The 21,568-nt window shown below is 39.3% G+C and overlaps 4 protein-coding genes across 5 annotated transcripts; all 4 read left to right on the top strand.

Annotated features, from left to right (window-relative positions):
* The first annotated feature begins 1,137 nt into the window (after positions 1 to 1,137).
* On the top strand, positions 1,138 to 7,731 carry LOC140536621 (olfactory receptor 1J1-like). Of its 2 annotated transcripts, XM_072658535.1 has the most exons (2): positions 1,138 to 1,158; positions 6,766 to 7,731. In XM_072658535.1, exons 1-2 carry the CDS (start codon positions 1,138 to 1,140, stop codon positions 7,729 to 7,731), a joined length of 987 nt encoding a protein of 328 aa, XP_072514636.1. The 2 variants fall into 2 exon arrangements, with proteins under 2 accessions (XP_072514636.1, XP_072514637.1); XM_072658536.1 differs by lacking the exon at positions 1,138 to 1,158 and having other exon boundaries at positions 6,736 to 7,731.
* Positions 7,732 to 11,386: 3,655 nt separating this feature from the next.
* On the top strand, positions 11,387 to 12,376 carry LOC140536560 (olfactory receptor 1E2-like). Its single transcript, XM_072658438.1, has one exon. The coding sequence runs from the start codon at positions 11,387 to 11,389 to the stop codon at positions 12,374 to 12,376; it is 990 nt and encodes a 329-aa protein (XP_072514539.1).
* A 2,981-nt stretch (positions 12,377 to 15,357) lies between these two features.
* On the top strand, positions 15,358 to 16,347 carry LOC140536562 (olfactory receptor 1E5-like). The gene has a single exon (XM_072658442.1). The coding sequence runs from the start codon at positions 15,358 to 15,360 to the stop codon at positions 16,345 to 16,347; it is 990 nt and encodes a 329-aa protein (XP_072514543.1).
* Positions 16,348 to 20,069: 3,722 nt separating this feature from the next.
* Positions 20,070 to 20,651, top strand: LOC140536365 (olfactory receptor 9G9-like). The gene is given in 3 exon segments (XM_072658116.1): positions 20,070 to 20,085; positions 20,088 to 20,310; positions 20,312 to 20,651. Coding segments are annotated over 3 exon segments (579 nt in total).
* Positions 20,652 to 21,568: the final 917 nt, after the last annotated feature.

Raw genomic sequence — 21,568 nt, 5'->3', positions numbered from 1 at the left:
AACTCACAGCTACACAGAATAAAACATGCATCTAGCATTTAACATGAATTCGCTAACACAGTGTCATGATCCACTCGGTCTGACAATGACGGGAGAACACTCACAGGGGATGGACCAAAGCGAGGAGTTTATTGATAACAATAAACCATGATCGCCTGTGAGCCGTGTCCCGGGACCGCCCCTGGGGCGGGCGCAGCGGCGCGGGCGTGACACACAGTCATGAATAACTGGCAAGTTAACGAGGATAATGTAACTAAACCTTAAGCTAATAGCCAATTAGTTAGGTAGTCTGTATGTTTCATAAAATTAGCTATAGTTAGAAATTTAAGTTTCCATACTGGGGCCTTGACATTTCAGTTATTGTCATGAAACACACATCACATTACACATCACAAATAAAGTAAATGTACATAAACATGTTTGTTCAAGTATTTCACTTATTAATATTCTCTCCCATTCATCTATTGATGGCTAATTCATAAAAGCAAAACCATTACTACCTCGAGCATTGCCTATTTCACCATATCTTTAGTAGTGGCCCTCTTAAGACATGACATATATATACTGTTCACACTCTCTTACAAACACCCAAATTCCATCCATAATTTCCTTGAGCTATGGGAGCAATGATGTGAGTATAGAAATTACAGTCAATGCTGATTTGATTTTGCAGCTACAAGTACAATATTACCACGGACTGCAAACAATAGATGGTAATATGCTTATCATAAACCTCCACCCACAGGCTCCAGGATAAAGGGGCTAGCCTAAAAAAGAAACTGTCAAATTTGACATGATGGCTCATTAAGCTGATAAACACACATATGTGCCACTATTGATTTTCCAATAAAAGCAAAAATTGCCGGACATGAAGGTTCCTACTCATGGGCAAATAATGGCCAAGGCTGTCATTATCTAACCACCTGCTTATATATGACAATATAAATATATTGTTTCCTAATTTCCTATTTCGGAACTACAAGGATTGCACAACAGTGACTGCTGTATTAATAAGGTGACAGAAAGTAAAGGAAACATTGTATGGCATTAGACTGTGATATCATTTTAGTATTGTAGTATTTCCTCATTCAGTAGTTCTAGTTTTTTTTTGACTTTCGCGAACATAAATGCTCCAAAATGATATCTAATTCTTCATTGATTTCTCCTGTTTTTGCCTTTTGAGGATATGATGTTTTGCATGAGAGTGATGATATAAAGAATAATAGTCTTGGAAGTGAACAGTATTTTAGCTTTTCACTAAAAAGGTACTGAATGGGTGTGCTGTGGGTGGGGAGAAGTCTCTGTGGGTGTTGTGTGACAGCATAGGTGCTCCAGGACTTCTCGTAGTAGGTGCAGGGTGCAGAGTGTGTTTGCATAGGTAGGAGAAGTAATGATACAAATGAGATTGTGGACTGTGGATAGAAGCTTGAGGATAGAAGCTGTCTCTTAACCAACTGGTTCTGGTCTTCTGTACATGTTTCTATATTCTTCTGTACCTCCTGCCACTGGGCAGCTTGAGAACAGGCAGTGGCTTTGGTGGAAGGAGTCCTTAATAATCCTCCATGACTTCATCAAACAGTGGCTAGTGTATAAATCTAGAAGGTTTGGAAGCTGAACCCTGATGATGCGCTGGGCTGTGCGCACCACCCCCTACAGAACTTTCCACTCAAGAGTGGTGCAGGTTCCATACTAGGTGGGGATATAGCAAGTCAGAATACTCTTCACAGGTGTAGAATGTCCTGAGGATGCGGGGGTTAACACCAAAACTCCTCAGCTGACTGAAGTAAAAGAGGCACTGTTGTGCCTTCTTTGCCACCCATGTGGTGTGTACTGTCTATGTAAGTTCCTCAGTAATGTGAACACCAAGGAACTTGAAGCTGCTGACCCTATCCACAGATCTCAGAAATCTCCAGCTCATGGCTCCATTGATGGAGATAGGGGTGTGCACTGTCTCCTGTTTCCTGAAGTCGACTACCAGCTCCTTAGTCTTCCTGATGTTAAGAGAAAGGTTGTTTTCCTGGCATCAGTGTGACAGGAAGCTAACCTCCTCACCTTACTTAGCAGCTAAAAATCTTAGCAGCTAAAAATCTTGGCGTCATATTCGACTCAGATTTATCATTTGAGCAACATATAGCCAATATTAGTAGGACAGCCTTTATACAGCTCTGTCAGCACTTCATTGGCTCCCAGTTAAATTCCGTATTGAATACAAAATTCTTTTATTAACATATAAAGCCCTACATGGCCTTGCTCCTGAGTACCTGCGGGATCTTATTACATATTACGAACCATCAAGACTACTTAGATCTCAGGGTGCTGGACTCTTAATCGTTCCCAAAATTCAGAAAACCTCAGCAGGGGGAAGAGCCCCAACTCTGGAATAACCTTCCAGATAATGTTCGGGACTCAGACACAGTCTCAATCTTTAAATTTAAGCTGAAAACTCATATGTTTAGTTTAGCTTTTGGTAATTAATGTTCCTTAGATAAAGGTTGCAGGTCCAGGGGTTCGCGGACCCAGGGAATTGTAGTACACCGAGATGCTGGAGCTGTCGTCTCGCTGCTTACACACGATCACTCAGGTTGACGGTGGAGCAGATAGATGCTGGTGTTCTCAGGGTGCTCCCGAGCTTCTGGCTCTCTTATTTTAATTAGGCTGTTCTAGTCAGTCCTGCCGGAGTCGTCAGACACACTCTGATACTGCTCAACATTCTCTGCTCTCCAAAAAATTCCTCTCAGAACTAACTCTCTCTTTTTACCTTCTCAGAGTAAATGGCCACCCAGCCCGACCTGCAAGAAGATTGCCCGCTGAGGTCCCCTCTACCTGCGTCAAACCAGCTGCCACCTACCAGTCCAACCAGCAGGGCCCCACCCACCACCATCCATAGCAGACCAGCGGCTTACCTGTCTACCACTGCTACCTGTTTAATGACCATGTTAAAACCTAAATAAAATGTCTGTTGTATCTGGTTTGGTAATTTTTATCATTAATGTTTAAATAGTTCTGACCAGAGGAGGATGGGTCCCCCTTGTGAGTCTTGGTTCCTTCCAAGGTTTCTTCCTCCAGCTCTGAGGGAGTGTTTCCTTGCCACTGTTGAACTGTGGCTTGCTCACTGGGGGGGGGGGGGGGGGGGGGGGTCTTTGATCCATCATGTTTTATGTTATTTTCTTCTTTTTTCTTTGTCTCTGTCTTTTATTAATTACTATTTATGTAAAGCTGCTTTGTGATGACAACAGTTGTAAAGAAGTGCTATACAAATAAATCGGACTTGACTTGACTTGACTGTAGTCCGCCTCATCAGCCTGGAGATTCATTGCCAAGAAGCATTGTTACAACAAAGAAATAATCTACCAAACAAAATGTTCTTACTTTTTGTGCTACGTTTAGATTTGAACACAGAGTTCAGAGAGATGCGATGGGTTTTAGGGATCCTGGGGGATACTGTGGGGACAAACCGTTAAGTGAATTATGAGGGTCAAATATTTTAGCCCTAGTGAGCACTCTAGCAGCTGCATTTTTTAATGGTTTGCAAGAACCCCCAACCAGAAGGGCATTGCAGTAATCCAATCTTGAAATTATAAATGCATGCACCAGCTTCTCAGCATCATTTAACGAGTGTATATGACCCAATTTGGCAATATTACGTACAGTGAGGAAAATAATTATTTGAACACCCTGCAACTTTGCAAGTTCTCCCACTTAGAAATCATGGAGGGGTCTGAAATTTTCATCTTAGGTACATGTCCACTGTGAGAGACATAATCTAAAAAAAAAATCCGGAAATCACAATGTATGATTTTTAAATAATTTATTTGTGTGTTACTGCTGCAAATAAGTATTTGAACACCTGCCAATCAGCAAAAATTCTGGCCCTCAAAGACCTGTAAGTCCGCCTCTAAAAAGTCCACCTCCACTCCACTTATAATTCTAAATTAGAAGCACCTGTTTGAGGTCGCTAGTTGCATACAGACACCTGTCCACCCCACACAATCAGTAAGACTCCAACTACTAACATGGCTAAGACCAAAGAGCTGTCCAAAGACACCAGAGACAAAATTGTAGACCTCCACAAGGCTGTAAAGGGCTACGGGGCAATTGTCAAGCAGCTTGGTGAAAAAAGATCAACTGTTGGAGCAATTATTAGAAAATGGAAGAAGCTAAACATGACTGTCAATCTCCCTCGGACTGGGGCTCCATGCAAGATCTCACCTCGTGGCGTATCAATGATCCTAAGAAAGGTGTGGAATCCGCCCAGAACTACACGGGAGGAGCTGGTCAATGGCCTGAAGAGAGCTAGCACCACTGTTTCCAAGGTTACTGTGGTTAATACACTAAGACATCATGGTTTAAAGTCATGCATGGCACGGAAGGTTCCCCTGCTTAAATCAGCACACATCCAGGTCCGTCTTAAGTTTGGCCATGACCATTTGAATGATCCAGAGGAATCATGGGAGATAGTTCTGTGGTCAGATGAGACCAAAATAGAACTTTTTGGTCTTAATTCCACTCGCCGTGTTTGGAGGACGAAGAATGATGAGTACCATCCCAAAAACACCATCCCTACTCTGAAGCATGGGGGTGGAAGCATCATGCTTTGGGGGTGTTTTCCTGCACATGGGACAGGACAACTGCACTGTATTAAGGAGAGGATGACCAGGGCCATGTATTGCAAGTTTTTCGGGAACAACCTCCTTCCCTCAGTTAGAGCACTGAAGATGGGTTGTGGCTGGATCTTTCAACATGACAATGACTCAAAGCACACAGCCAGGATAACCATGGAGTGGCTCCATAAGAAGCATATTAAGGTTCTGGAGTGGCCTAGCCAGTCTCCAGACCTAAACCCTATAGAAAATCTTTGGAGGGAGCTCAAACTCCGTGTTTCTCAGCGACAGCCTGAAAACCTGGCTGATCTGAAGAGGATCTGTGTGGAGGAATGGGCCAAACTCCCTGCTGCAGTGTGTGCAAACCTGGTGAAAAACTACAGGAAACGTTTGACCTCTGTAATTGCAAACAAAGGCTACTGTACCAAATATTAACATTGATTTTCACAGATGTTCAAATACTTATTTGCAGCAGTAACACACAAATAAATGATTAAAAACATCATACTTTGTGATTTCCGGATTTTCTTTTTTAGATTATGTCTCTCACAGTGGACATGCACCTAAGATGAACATTTCAGACCCCTCCATGATTTCTAAGTGGGAGAACTTGCAAAGTCGCAGGGTGTTCAAATACTTATTTTCCTCACTGTAGATAGAAGAAGGTAGTTTTAACTATGTAGAAGATGTGTGCATTAACCGAGAGGACAGAGTCAAAAACAACTCCTAGGTTGTTTTTTTGGTATGACTGAGAATCCATCTAGATTTACAGCAATATTTGCATTTATGGGTTTATCCATATTCACATCTATAAGTTAGACCTCTGATTTATCTGGAATAAGCAAAAGAAAGTTGTAAGCCATCCAGTTTTTAATGTTTTTAAGACTGTTATTTTATTGAGACAAATGTTTTCATTTGGTTTGGCAGATAAGTAAGCTGGGTGTTTTTTCAAATATAACATCAGGCTCAAAGATACTGTTAGAAGCACATCATAGCACCATGCAGATTTTCATGTCCATTGGACAACCTTTGGTTGCGTGACGGTTGCTTGTTATAGCACCACCTAGCCCTGCAATTCCACCAACCTTTGACAATAATCTACGATCCCCTAAGGATTTGAACAGTATGAGCTTCACCCATGTTCCTGGGCGGGGCCTGAATGCTACAAAGCATTGAAATTCCAACATTTTTTGGATAATCATTAAATTTCAGGTTTATGTAAAATATGCTAATTAGCTTAAACTCACTGGGCAGAGCTTTATGGTTATTGAGGCTTTATTTAGGGCATGAGACAAGTTATCAGGAAAAAAAATATTGTCTCTACACCATACGTGGTAGGAGTTATGGACCTTAAAGTTTGACGCTTCCTTATAGCGCCACCATCAGGCCAATTGAGCTTAGTTTGAGCCTCTGAGTAGCAGGAGGGACTACTACCTGTTGACCAAGTTTCATGTCCATACGACTTATGGTTTGGTCTGGACACTTTGTTTTATCTGAGAAAAAGAATAATAAAAAAAATAATAAGAAGAAACCCTAACAACAGCAAAAGGGTTCCTACACCTTCAGTGCTTGGACTTTTAACAAGAATTTTACTGTGAGAAATATGCAATAATAGAGAAAATCAAGAAGGGGACAACTTATTCAAACACGACTAGATGCTTTTCTTCTTTTTTTCTACTGATGGGGTACACAGCATTTGCAATGTTTGTGACACAGCTAATGTGAGGCAATGTGACCCTATATTCTATGTCTTATATGTGATTTTACATTTATCATGTTTTAGGATACAGGTATCCAGTTTATGTCAGTTCAGAGTATTCAGCTTACTGTCTTGTGCATAGAGACCTTTTTTTTGAGGTGTGTTTTTACAGATGACGCAAACATAGCCCTGTTATAAATGTGTTTGATCTCCACTAGAGTTCTGATTGCAGCATCAGAAGATACTATATCAATCCACAGTGGGTTTTACTGTCCTGTACTTTTGTTTTACTTGCTTTGTAATGTATTATTGATTTTGTGTTTTGTAAAATTATCTGAACCATTTTTATTTGCATTTATATTTTAATTTCAAATACAGAACTTTTAACTGCTCAACATTGTACAAAAGGTTCAAGGTTATTCATCCCTGTCTCTTTCAGACATGGCTTCTGTGGTGTACCTTAACAATGCATCATTTGTTTACCCTCCCACATTTTATATTAGTGGATTTTATAATGTGCCATATGCAAAGTATTACTATATATTTATGTGCTTTGTGTATGCTGTGACTGTTTTGGGTAATTCTTTTATAATGGGCACTATTTACCTGGCTCGTACTCTCCACACAGCAAAGTATATAGCTGTCTTCAATTTGGCTGTGTCTGATCTGTGTGGAAGCTCTGCTCTTATCCCGAGGTATGCAGACATGTTTCTGTTTGAGAAGCAGTACATATCTTATTCAGACTGTCTGGTAAGCATGTTTTTTGTTTTTACATTTATGACCCTGCAGTCTCTTACTCTGCTTGCTTTGGCCTTTGACAGGGTAATTGCTATATGTTTTCCTCTGCGGTATCATGCTATTGTCACCAAAACTACAATGGCAATGATTATTGGGGTTATGTGGGTTTTTGCTGTGTGTATAATTGCACTTCTTGTAGCTTTGATTACCAGACTATCCTTCTGTGGATCTACCACAGTTGACAGCTATTTCTGTGATCATGGTCCCATCTACAGACTTGCATGTAATGATAATTCCATTAATCGCGCAATGGGCATTGTTTATTCCTTTATTGTAATTTTTGTTCCATTGTTATTAATAGCATTCTCATATGTTTGTATTGGTTTTGCATTGCTTAAGATCTCACATGGTGTTGAGCGAATCAAAGCTATGAAAACATGCACTTCCCACCTTATATTAGTGGCTATGTTTTATCTACCAATCTTTAGCATTTACTTTCTTAATTTTATAACAAACGTACATCCAAATACTAGAATAATCAACTCAGTCTTAACGCAAACAGTTCCACCTATGTTAAACCCCCTCATATATACTCTAAAAACAGAGGAGGTATTGCAGTCAATTAAAGTACTCTACAAGCGAATGAAGGTAAACTCTATGGAGGACCCTGTAAAAAGTATAATGAAGAATTAAACTGATGTGATTTACCACTGTAAATTTGTCCTGTTAACATAAAGCAAAATGTCTCCAATGTAGTTATAAATATGTCAAATAGGTTATGATTGTAGTTGTACAATTTCCTTTAGGCATATAACTAAATAAAGGAATTTTTAGAAATGGATACACATCTTCAATAATTTCATAAACTTGTTTTCAAACAAATATTTCTGAATTTCAGAATTTGTTTTAAATTCTCATGATTGTTTTTTTAGGTTCAGTTTTTGTAGTCACCTATATCTTCACCAGTAAAAAAAAAAAAAAAAGACACATAACAATCAAAACAACAAAACAGAGAGGTTGTGATAAACTGATTCCCATTACAATTCATTTGTTTATCTACAATGTCTATAATTCATCTATAACTGTCTTAGAGACATATTCTTTTTTTACTTTAAGAGTTATTATTCCTCATTGTATTTAAGAGGCTAGTACATATGGATCACTCTACAGGACCAATTAGTTAAATTAGACAAGACAAGACAACCATATTGACCATTTGTGATGGACACCGCTTTTATCCCATCCGTGCTGTGAACACACACATACACACCAGTGAAAAACACAGTAAACAGTGAGCACATGTGCCCGGAGTGGTGGGCAGCCATTGCTGCAGCGCCAGGGGAGCAGATAAGGTGAAGGGTCTTGCTCAAGTGCCCAACAGTGGCAGCTTGCCGAGCCTGGGTATCGAATTCACAACCCTGTCATCAATAGTCCTGTCATCAATGCTGTCCCCGTGTCAGCAGTTTGATATTTTCTTGTCCCTATGCCCCCACACCCAGCACTCAGGAGAGAAATTAAACTACTGGCCGACAACAAAAATTGTGCCAGCGCCACCTGGTAGGAGCTTAGCGTGAAGCCCTTTAAGGCAGTGTTTCAGCGCCCCTAAAGGGGGGCTCACGCCAGACGACCTGCTGCTGTGGCTGGAGCAGGGTGACAGGTCGGTAGCCCACTATGCGCTGGAGTTTCGCTCCCTTGCCGCGCGTAGTGGGTGGAGTCATGCCGCACTTGTCGCCATGTTCCGCAACGGGCTGGCACCCGTTTGCAGCAAGAGTTTGCGTGCCGAGGTGAGGCGTTTGAGCTAGACGAGCTCATAGCACTCGCCATCAGGCTCGACCAGCTCTCTGGTTGTCCCACCTCCACCAGGCCCCGGGGTGCTGGGGGGCCAGGTGCTGGTGGAGTAGGGCTAACCCCTCCTGTAGTTTCTAGTCATGCCACATTCCCTAGCCATGCCACGTTCCCTAGCCATATCTCGTTCCCTCGCCATGTCGTCCAGCCCGCAGCCACCACAGTCAGAGGACCTCTGGACAGCGAACCCATGGAGGTGGGCTTGTGCCACCTCATGCCCTTGTCCGCGCCCATGGTCCCTACCCCAGTGGCAGCGCCCAGCACCTCTGCCAAAGCCATGGCGGCGCCCCTCGCGCCCTCCGAAGCCATGGCGACACTCCTCGCGCCCTCCGAAGCCATGGCGATGCCCCTCGCGCCCTTTGAAGCTATGGCGGTGCCCAGCGCGCCCAGTCAAGTCACGTCCACGCCCAGCGCGCCCAGTCAAGTCCGGTCCTGGGTGCATGACACTCTGCTGTATTTGCAGAACATTTTATTTTGCCTTTTTATTGTATAACACATAGAGAAATGTATTACATGCTTAAGTTTAAATAGTTTAGTTGCATTTATTCTAAAAGTGCTTTTTTGTTACTGTATTTGTGTTTATTTTGCATTCTAATATACAACAAATTTTATTATATGTGTTTGCAGTTATTCTAAAAGTGTTTTACTGTTCTAATAGTTTTATTAATACCATATTTGTGTTTATTTTGTATTCTAATAATATACTGTGTTTTCCACTGTATTTTTGCTTATTTGCATTTATGCTAATTATATATTATGTTACAGGGTATAAACTTCTCATGACCAAACCCACACATTGTATTTTCCATTGATACCATCATATAGGTTGAGAAAGGTTGTAAAAGTACTTTTTTTCAAATAAAGGAAAAATGTCATTAGTGTCATGGTTTATAGTTCCAGGTTACTGGAAATGTTTTAGGCCAAAAAAATAGAAAATAGTACTGAATCATTTGACATTTGTTATTTATTTAGAACTAGCTAAACGTTTAGAAAGTTTTCATGTACAAATAATGTCATGTCAAAAGTGTGAATAGCATTGTTTTACATAACATTTATATGCATTATGTAAAATATTCTTAGAACACTGAGAAAATGTTTTTGTAACTACAAATAAAGTTATTCTAATGTTACACATTGAACGTTTTAGGAACTATAAGATGTAATGTTGAGAGAACGTTCTTCTGATGTTTTAAAAACATTAATAAATGCAACATAAAAATATTCTATGTTAAAAAAAATACAATTTTAATAACCTAAAAATGAAAAAGTTGATGAATGAAAAATAAAATAACAAATACAAAATGAAACAAAAATAAACAAATAAAAAAAAAACAAATGTATTAATTAAAACACTGTCCAGAAAGCTTTAGTTCAAACATTCTAATAACCAAAACATGTAACTTTCAGAAAACGTTCTACACCTGGTTAATGTTCTATTGTTAGCTGGATATAAGGCTACTAAAGCCAGGGACGTGAGCTATCCCTAGTCAAATGACTTTTACCATCTCTTCTCTCCAACATCTGCCTCAGAAAATTACACTAGACTGCCTCAGACTAGAGCAACAAGAGAATACTGAGAGGACAGGAACAATATCTGGTTAGTCCTTAGGCCTCCAAAAAATTACAGTGTTCTTTTTACAGGGTTAAAAAAAAGCTATGATATGCACCTGTGAGTTGTTACAATGACTTAAACTAGTCTTTTTTTTAATAGCCCACCATAAAAGGAATATTTGTGGAGTTCAACCTTTAAGAGTGTAGTAAGGAAAAATATGTTCAGGCAAATGGGAGCAGAACAGTTTCCCTGTTTATATTTGAATCCTGCAATCGTTTTAGTATGATGGTGAGCTTAATAATGAAATTGTGGTGCCTTCTTTCCAGACGTTGTACAAAAACAAAAAGAAAGAAATACATTCTATCCTGTATCAGAGAATTCTTAAGCAGACTGTTTATGTGTCCAACCACTGAAGATGAAATGTTTATTGCTGATATTAAAATACAAAATGTTGGATACAGTTATTACTGCTAAGGTCAAAAAGTTATTTTACTAAAGGTAAAAATTATTTTATTTTAGAGAGACACTGCTAATGTAACTCAATATGACCCTATATTCTGTCCTGTATTTAATTTGATATTTATTATGACTTCTGAGAGAAGACTACAATATACTCTTGATCACAGTATTCAGCTCACTGTCTTGTGTACAGTTTTTTTCTGAGGTGTGTTTTTACAGATGACGCAAACATAGCTCAGTTATAAATGTGTTTGATCTCCACTAGTTCTGCTGCAGCATCAGAGAATACTATACCAAACTATTGTGGGTCAGTTGTGTTGACCTGTACTTCTGTTTCACTTGCTTTGTAAGGCATTATTGATCTTGTGTTTTGTAAAATTTTCTGAACCATTTTTATCTGCATTTATATTTTAATTTGATTTGTGATTTACTGCTTAACTCAACATTGTACAAAAGGTTCAAGGTTGTTATTCTTTCCTGTCTCCTTCTGACATGACTTCTGGGGTGTACTTTAACAATGCATCATTTATTTACCCTCCCACATTTTATATCAATGGATTTTACAATGTGCCACATGCTAAGTATTACTATATATTCCTGTGCTTTGTGTATGCTGTGACTGTTTTGGGTAATTCTTTTATAATGGGCACTATTTACCTGGCTCGTACTCTCCACACAGCAAAGTATATAGCTGTCTTCAATTTGGCTGTGTCTGATCTGTGTGGAAGCTCTGCTCTTATCCCGAGGTATGCAGACATGTTTCTGTTTGAGAAGCAGTACATATCTTATTCAGACTGTCTGGCAACCATGTTTTTTGTTTTTGTCTTTATGACCCTGCAGTCACTTACTCTGCTTGCTTTGGCCTTTGACAGGGTAATTGCTATATGTTTTCCTCTGAGGTATCATGCTATCGTCACTAAAACCACAATGACAGTAATCATTGGTGTTATGTGGGTTTTTTCTGTCTGTATTATTGGTCTTCTGGTAGCTCTGATTACCAGACTGTCCTTCTGTGGAGCTACCACAGTTGACAGCTATTTTTGTGATCATGGCCCTGTCTACAGACTTGCATGTAATGATTATTCCCCTAATCGCACAATGGGCTATGTTTATTCTGTTGTTGTGATTTTTGTTCCATTGTTATTAATAGTATTCTCATATGGTTGTATTGGTTTTGCATTGTTTAAGATCTCGCATGGTGTTGAGCGATTGAAAGCTATGAAAACATGCACTTCCCACCTTATATTAGTGGCTATGTTTTATCTACCAATCTTAAGCATTTATATTCTTGTTCTTACAACATATGTACATCCAAATACTAGAATAATCAACTCTGTCTTAACACAAACAGTTCCACCTATGTTAAACCCCATCATATATACTCTGAAAACAGAGGAGGTATTGCAGTCCATTAAGGTACTCTGCAAACGAATCAAGATTAACACTGTTGGAGACCCTGTGAAAAGCATTATGAGGAATTAAAGTGATACCACTAAAATTGACCTGTTGGCATAAAGCAAAAATTATCCACTGTATTTTTTAATTAAGTCAATAATTGTAGTTGCACTGTTTCCTTCAGGTATATATCTATTTTTTTTAAATAAATGTGTATACACTTCTTAAATAATCCACATACACACGCACACACACACACACACACACACACATATATATATATGATTTCATACAGTGTTTTAAATTACAATGTTTTTTTCTAGTCACCTATACCTTCACCTATAGAAAAATGATTAAACATTAAAGAACCAGTTGCTAGTGAAAGAACCACAAGACAAAAAGCTAAATTCCAGTGATAAATTGCTACCCATTTCAGATAATTGAATATTTAATTGTCTAAACTTGACTTTAGTCAAGTCAAGTCAAGTCAAATTTATTTGTATAGTGCTTTTTACAACTGTTGTCATCACAAAGCAGCTTTACATAATTAGTAATTAGTAAAAGACAGGGACAAAAAAGAAATGTAAGAAGACATGAAGGATCAAAGACCCCCAGTGAGCAAGCCAACGGCGACAGTGGCAAAGAAAAACTCCCTCAGAGCTGGAGAAAGAAACCTTGAGAGGAACCAAGACTCATAAGGGGGACCCATCCTCCTCTGGTCAGAACTATTTAAACATTATTGATAAAAGTTACCAAACCATCTATACTGTTGAATGCTCTGTTCATAATCATAATATACTAATCATGGTGTAGGTAGTTAATAGTGGTGATATTAATAGTGGCAGATAGTTAAGAGTCCATTTAGGTTTTTAAAGAAGACATATTCTTTGTTTACTGTGATATTTAATAATTTCCCATTATTTTTGCATGACTGTCACATATTAAAATCAGGTTAATTCTGAGTACATGTCACAATGGCTCCCTCTTATGGCTCTTGTTGGGATGGCCCATGGCTTTGAGCCATGTGTATTCTATTTACATGTGGACTAGCCACTTAAGCCCCTTTAAACTCCATCCATCACCTAAGGGAGCGCTTGCTCTGAATGTTTGGTCAAGTATGAAATTATTTGAATATAATAATTCTGTGTAAAAATAAACTAGCAATAATGAGCCACTCCCAAAAATTAGTCCAGAACCATCCCTGGGTGTGGACATGCATTTGGGACATGTGTAAAAATGGCCTTAGGCACAATTTACACCTGGTTACTTCATGTGACTAGTACCTGGATTGTATCCATAACTCAAAGAGGTAATAACTTCACTGTCAAAAATTGTAACATTCAAATGGCAACAGAACCACCTCAGATCTAAAGCTTAGTCTGCATAATATTATATCACTAGACATTCTAAATTAAATTTCAAGTTATCAGGAATTAGATTGTCTCACTAAAACTTGGATTAGACCTGATCAATATTTAGGACTAAATAAAACCACCCCCGCAGGTTATAATGATGTACATAGATTATCAGATTATCAGGCAGAGGAGGTGGAGTATGTGTAATTTACTAAACTACTTTAGATGTTAATCAGAAACACTGCGACACCTTCATTTCTTTTGAGATTCTTTCCATTAACATATCCAATCCAGTTACAAATAGGAATGCAGTCTCATTAATTAACATTTATTGGTCTCCAGGGCCCTACTCTGAATTTAAAAAGGATTTCAAGATTTTGCCACAGGCTTATCAGTGTGCAGTGACGAGGTAATAATTGTATGAGATTTTAACATTCATTTTGAAAGTAGCAATGATCCATTATCAAAGACATTTACATCAATCTTAGATTTTGTCAGCATTACCCAAAACATAACTGGTTTGTTTGTTGTTGACACTGGCAGTGTTGCATAGGTATTTACCACCTTCCCTTAGGGTTGGAAAAAGGGGCTGGCCCCTGGCCCCTGGCCCTTTTCATTCATTATGGCATGGATTTCTTGAAGGTCTTTTGAAGGAAACTGGAGTGGAACACCTTTAGTTCTGTCTTTAGCAGGTCCTCATCTTCCTTACTGAGACCCTCACTTGAGATGCTGTAGGTCTTTGTTGGAAACCACTGGCACTTTTCGTTTGACAAGTCTTTACAATATGTATTGCAATGTTAAGGCTCTATGCCTTCTCTTCTTGCCTCTTCCAAATATTTTCTCCAACCTCTCAGACATCATTGTTTGCAATGTGTGCGGCACAGCTTCAATTACCGTCTACAAAGTGGAGTCACCCAAGTGTTAAAACTCTGGGGTGGTCTACAAGTTATTACTTTTAAGAGCACAATTACTTTTTGACAGGAGTTTGCATGTGGGATAATGTTTCTTAAATATGGTAAATAATTAATTGTAAAATGTTTTTGGGATAAGGTCCTTGTTTTTGTTGTGGTATAATATTGAATGTTTAAAATTCCAATGGATTTTACTGTGAAGAATATGCAATTATAGATCAAATAAAGAAGGGTACCTTTTCCCAACACTGGCTTTCTATGTTGCCAAATGAGGATGCTATTTAGGCAAACATCAACATTAAAACATGACTAGGTACTTTTCTCCCATTAAATACTGCTGGATTAGACAACATTTGTTATTTTGAAAAGACAAAGCTAATGTGACCCAGTGTTTCTCTACATTCTGTCCTGCATTTGATTTTAAATTAAAATTTAATATTTAAGAGAAGAATGATGTATTACATTTCCGAGACTTTTTTTTGAGGCGGGGTTTAAAAGATGACGTACATATAGCTTAGTTATAAATATGTTCAAATGTGTTATAAGGAAATGTGTTCTGCTCCAGGATCAGAAGGTACTATATAAACCATTGTGGGTCAGTTTTATTTTCCTGTACTGTTTATTTTCCTGTTTTACTTGCCTTGTAATGTATCATTTATGTTGAGTACTGTAACATTCTCTAAAACATTTTTTGTTTTATTTTCATTCATGTTTTAATTTAATTTGGGATTAACTGATCAACATTGTACAAAAGGTTGTTTACTTATTTTTTCTAACATTTTATGTAAAACATTCTACTGACATGACATCTGTGGTGTACCTTAACAATGCATCATTTATTTACCCTCCCACATTTTATATCAATGGATTTTACAATGTGCCAAACACAAAGTATTACTATATATTCCTGTGCTTTGTGTATGCTGTGACTGTTTTAGGTAATTCTTTTATAATGGGCACTATTTACTTTGCTCGTACTCTTCACACAGCAAAGTATATAGCTGTCTTCAATTTGGCTGTGTCTGATCTGTGTGGAAGCTCTGCTCTTATCCCGAGGTATGCAGACATGTTTCTGTTTGAGAAGCAGTACATATCTTATGCAGATTGTCTGGCAAGCATGTTTTTTGTTTTTCTCTTTATGGCCATGCAGTCTTTTACTTTGCTTGCTTTGGCCTTTGACAGGGTAATTGCTATATGTTTTCCTCTGAGGTATCATGCTATCGTCACCAAAACTACTATGACAATGATCATTGGTTTTATGTGGGTTTTCGCTGTGTGTATTATTGCTCTTCTTGTAGCTCTGATTACCAGATTGTCATTCTGTAACTCTACCACAGTTGACAGCTATTTCTGTGATCATGGCCCTGTCTTGAGACTTGCATGCAATGATAATGTTCCTAATCGCATCATGGCTTTTGTTTATTCTGGTACTGTGGTTTGTATTCCATTGTTATTAATAGCATTTTCATATGGTTGTATTGGTTTTGCATTGCTTAAGATCTCACATGGTGGTGAGCGAATCAAAGCTATAAAAACATGCACTTCCCACCTTATTTTAGTGGCTATGTTTTATCTACCAATCTTAAGCATTTATATTCTTTCTCTAACACCTAACCTACAACCAAATACTAGAATAATAAATTCTGTCTTAACGCAAACAATTCCACCTATGTTAAACCCCATCATATATACTCTGAAAACAGAGGAGGTATTGCAGTCTATTAAAGTACTCTACAAGAGAATCAAGGTGAACACTATGGAAGATCCTTTGAAAAGCATTATGAAGAATTAAACTGATATGATAACCACTTTGACCTGTTTGCATAAAGCAAAAAAAAAATCCACTGTATTTTAAAATAGGTCCTTGATTGTAGTTATACTATTTTCTTTTGGTTTTCCTTCGGCTATATAACTAAATAAAGGACTTTAAAATAAATGTGTATGCACTTCTTAAACAAATAAAAATATTTGCTTTTATACAGTGTTTTAAAGTCCCATGGTTGTAAATACAAAAAAGTTGCTAGTTAAAGAACCTTCAAAATAACAAAGGTCAAGTGATAAGTTGATACCCATTTCTGATTAAAATTGAGTTTTTTGAATATTGAACTGTGTATAATCTTCTTGAAGGAGACATTTCCTTTCTGTATTGTCATATTTTATATTTCCCATGGTATTTGAGAGGCTGTTATGTTAGCTATTCTGCTGGCTCCTATTGGGATGGCATGTGCACCTTTAAGCCATGCCTATCACCTGAAAGTAATCTTTAGACTTATCTGCCCATGATCTGAACTCATAAGCCATGGTATAAAGTTTTTGTTTTTCTGTTTGTTGACTGTTACACAAACACGGGGCTCAAGTGACTCACCAACCTTACTTACCCTCCACCACACCCAAACGATGCATGTATGAAGAGGGCAGACAGCTGACCTGTAGTTGGTAGCCCTCTGACAAGGTCGAGAGGCCCAATGGATCTACAGCTGACAATCCACCTGATCCATTGGGCCTCTCGACCTTGTCATAGTACAGACGAGACACAGAGTGCAGGATACAATAAATAAAGAAATCAAACTGAAATTGTAGAAGGAAGTGAGGTTGTGCAAATAGAATGTGCATTCTTTGTTATTGTGAATCTTCCTGGACAGAACTGCGCTCCTATTCACTCTGAATGCAGTTGGCTTGTCTAGTTGAATGGCACTGTCTGAAATGTTGTCGCAAAGCCATGATTTCATAAAGACTAAAACACAGCACTCTCTGAACTCTGGGTAGTTTGCTGGGTAGTTTGCTGGAGTTGAATGTAGTCCAGTTTATTCTTGAGGGAGCAAATGTTTGCGAGGAATAGTGATGGTATAGCCAGGGGGCTAGGGCTAGCCTTTCCGCGTTTCCACTTTCGCTTACACCATTTGCGAGATGACTTCCTCCGGATCTTGTAGTAGGCTGAGCTCTTGTAGCGTCGTCATGAACTCCATCTGAGAGATTGATTTTTGGTTGATTTCTCCACTGTAGCAGAGTCTGGTAGTAAAACATGTGTATTGATGTTCCCTTGCTCTTTTAGTGAACAAAATGAAAGCAGCGAGAAACAGTACACCATTTATCCCCAGGGGCGGTCCCGGGACGTGGCTCACAGGCGATCATGAACTCCTTCTTCAAGGTTATGTCATGTTCGGGACTTTTATGTTGACACAGACTCTTGGTTTGATATTCACCGTCGCCATCTTGTGTTTTGGTGTTTTGTGTCTCATGCCCGTTCATCGTTTGGTTAATGTGTATCACCTGTGGGCTGGTGTATTTAAGTAGGGCTAGTGTCAGCTGCCAATTGCTGAGAATTACTCTTAGTGCAACCAATGCACTCAGGATACTCAGCTAACCTTGGCTACTCTGTTTTCACCGGTCTAGTCTGTGAGTCCGTCTGTATCTAGAGGACTCTTCTGGCCGTAGCTAGTTGAGCATAGCAAGCTAACTAGCTAGGCAGTATTATTCTCAGGGTCTGTTTGGGGACTACTGCAGGTCTGTGGTGATCTCTGGCCAGGCTTCACAGTTTTAGCGAGCTCAGGTTCAAGAGCTCCGGTAGTGAGCAACTCGTACGCTCGTTTTGGCAGGTAGCTACCCCTCCGCCGGACCAGTTCGGTCGGCTAGGTTTGGCGGCTGACTCCCCACTCTCACGAGTCGTGTAAGTTCAGTGTGCCTGACTAGTGCACCTCTTTTGTCTCAGTTCAGAGTTTTCCCCAGGCTCTGCCTGGTGGTTTATGTTTCCGTATAGCAGTTCAGGCTCAGCCCCGGCAGCTAGCACAGCCCTAGTGCCTCGCCAGCCCCAGGTGTGTTCTTTTGTTTTGCCCCTTTGGTTTGTCAAGTTTGTTGTTTCTGTTCTTTGCCCCATGTAATTATTGCTGCTTTTTCTATTTGTTTTATGGTTTATTGTCACAAGCTTCTCGCTTTGGTCCATCCCCTGCGAGTGTTCACCCATTCTTGTGAGGCTGTGTGGATCATGACAGAATTCTCGGCCGAATACCCCCAAACAGCAGGTATGGATGCCAGAGATCTAGCTGCTTGCGCCCAAGGACAAGTCTTGGGGCAGCAGCACCACTCTCTACAGAGTGTTTCTGAGGCAGCAACAGGCGAACCAACAGCAGCTAGTCACCCAACTAGTGGGTGACATCCAAAGGCTCACGAAGCCGATTGTTTCTCCCAGCCACGTCACTAGTCCGTATCCGATGGACATTCCGGATACGTATTCAGGCGATCCGGAGCTTTGCAAAGGGGTTCTTGTTTCAGTGCTCAGTTTATTTATGAAGTCAAGGAACCAGCACTGACCAGACGAAGGTCGCCTTTCTTGTATCCCATCTTGCTGAAGCCTGGGCGACGGGCGACCTGTTGCTGTGGCTGGAACAGGGCAGCAGGCCGGTAGCCCGCTATGCGCGGGAGTTCCGCTCCTTAGCCGCGCGTAGTGGGTGGAGTCACGCCGTGCTGGTTGCCAAGTTCCGCAACGGGCTTGCCCCCCCATTTGCAGCAGAAGTTGGCGTGCCAAGGTAAGTTGCTTGAGCCGGATGAGCTCATAACGCTCGCCATCTGGCTCGACCAGCTCCCAGGGTCTCTGCTAGGGTCGCCTAGGGTGTCTGCTGCGGTGGCTGTGCCCAGCTCCTCGGCTACAGTCAAGGCGACGCCCGCAGCCCCGGATCACGTCAAGGCGGAGCCCAGCGCGCCCTCACAGGTCACAGAGGCGCCCAGCGCGCCCTCACAGGTCACGGAGGCGCCCAGCACGCCCCCAAAGTTTGATTTCAATTTCCAGAAGAACCAAGCATTGCAGCCAAAATGGACATAAATTCTGCAGGTCTCCATAACCACCCCTGATCTCCTCTGCACTCTTCGTGAAAGAAGAGAAAATAAGAAAAGGAGTCAGAGGACAAGGTCAATAGACAAAATGTCTCGATGCAGCCTGTGATTGTGGCAGGCTGGTCTAAACTGCTGCTGAGTTTAGTTGGCTTGGTAAGCACTAACAAAAACTCATTCTAAAACAGATAACATATTGGGTAACTGACATTTCAAAACAAAAATCATTTTGATACAAATATCACTATCATATGGTCACATGTTAAACCAATTCAACGATTTTCTTTTTCTGGGGCTGAATTTCACTACATTGTTTATGTTGCCTTTAATAATTGCCTTCAATAATACATTTAATTTTTAATTTCTCAGGATTTAGAGAAGAATAGAGTCGAGTTTAGAGTACTGAGCATACTGCATTGTGTATAAAGACTTTTTTGAGGTGTGTTTTAAAGATGATGTAAGCATAGCTCAGTTATAAATGTGTTTGATCTTTACTACAATTTTGTTCCAGTGTCAGAAAGTACTATAGCAAACCATTGTTTTATTGTCTCGCACTCGTAAATTTTATAAACCCTTTTTATTTGCACTTATATTTTCATTTGATTTGTGATTAACTGCTCAACATTGTAGAAAAGGTTCAAGGTTGTTTACTTATTCTTTCTAACATTTTATGTAAAACCTTCTTTTGACATGACTTCTGTGGTGTACTTAACAATGCATCATTTGTTTATCCTCCCACATTTTATATTAGTGGATTTTATAATGTGCCAAATGCAAAGTATTACTATATATTCCTGTGCTTTGTGTATGCTGTGACTGTTTTGGGTAATTCTTTTATAATGGGCACTGTTTACCTGGCTCGTACTCTCCACACAGCAAAGTATATAGCTGTCTTCAATTTGGCTGTGTCTGATCTGTGTGGAAGCTCTTCTCTTTATAGCATTCTCATATGGTTGTATTGGTTTTGCATTGCTTAAGATCTCACATGGTGGTGAGCGAATCAAAGCTATGATAACATGCACTTTTCACCTTATATTAGTGGCTATGTTTTATCTACAAATCTTAAGCATTTATGCTGTTGCTCTTACAACATACCTACATCCAAATACTAGAATAATCAACTCTATCTTAACACAAACAGTTCCACCTATGTTAAACCCCATCATATATACTCTAAAAACAGAGGAGGTATTGCAGTCTATTAAAGTACTCTATAAGCGAATCAAGGTGAACAATGCAGAAGACCCTATGACAAGCATTATGAGGAATTAAACTGAAATGATAACCACTTTAATTTAACCTGTGGACAAAAAGCAAAAATTCTCCATCGTAGTTTTAAAAATAAGTCTATGATCATAGTTGTACTGCTTTTATTTGGTTTTCCTTCATGTACAGATTTAAATCAAGGACTTTTGAATAAATGTGTATGCACATTTGAAATTATTCCAAAATATACAGTACATTCATTTCAATGGTTATTCTTTGGGTTCCATTTTTTTGTCACCTATACAACAATTAACTATAACATCAATACCACCAGCTTTTTTTTGAGTAGCTCCATTTTGTGCTGCCACCCACTGAAAATTTAACATATAACTATTTTGCCAAAATACTTGCACAAACTTGGCTGTTTGGCAGTAACCTGTTGCTATTTAAATAACTACACACTTTAGCTCAGTTAACACGCTTATCTCTTGATGCAAAAACACCAAAAGCTGTAAAATGGACTCTCTAATGTATAACTGCAAGCATGATGCCCTGTGTGTATCTTCATAAAAAATAAACAAAACACATGTTTCTGGAACACTTTGAAAATGAATTGCCATACTAGAGAAAACATGGCTGGTCACCAGCAAAACAAGCAAATGTTATGTTGCAGATACTGTGCTGAACATGCTAAATAATTTATTTATAAATATTTGTATGAATAACAATAATAAAATAAATTCCTACTATGCCCCTGCAGTTATATTAACTGAAAAGTCATTTAACACAGTGCTTCTCACCTTCTTCTTCAGTTGGGAGTAGGTCTGTGATATGTTGTTGCACAGGGCAGAGGCAGCTCATTTAGTATAAACAGCTGCTAAAAACATTGCCTGCATTAATTTAATGTCAGCTGCAACAGGGCTTGGAAGTAATTACTGAATGTTTTATGAAGAGTGAAATTATTTTACACCACAGACTACATC

The sequence above is a fragment of the Salminus brasiliensis genome, chromosome 16 (genome assembly GCF_030463535.1).
Source record: "Salminus brasiliensis chromosome 16, fSalBra1.hap2, whole genome shotgun sequence".
NCBI lineage: Eukaryota > Metazoa > Chordata > Actinopteri > Characiformes > Bryconidae > Salminus > Salminus brasiliensis.
The sequence above is the reverse complement of the archived record's forward strand: the minus strand, read 5'-3'. Positions and strand labels throughout refer to the sequence as shown.

Excerpts from the sequence above, each read along its gene's own strand:
- LOC140536562 (XM_072658442.1), top strand. The coding sequence starts at position 15,358 with ATGACATCTGTGGTGTACCTTAACAATGCATCATTTATTTACCCTCCC.
- LOC140536621 (XM_072658536.1), top strand. The coding sequence starts at position 6,742 with ATGGCTTCTGTGGTGTACCTTAACAATGCATCATTTGTTTACCCTCCC.
- LOC140536560 (XM_072658438.1), top strand. The coding sequence starts at position 11,387 with ATGACTTCTGGGGTGTACTTTAACAATGCATCATTTATTTACCCTCCC.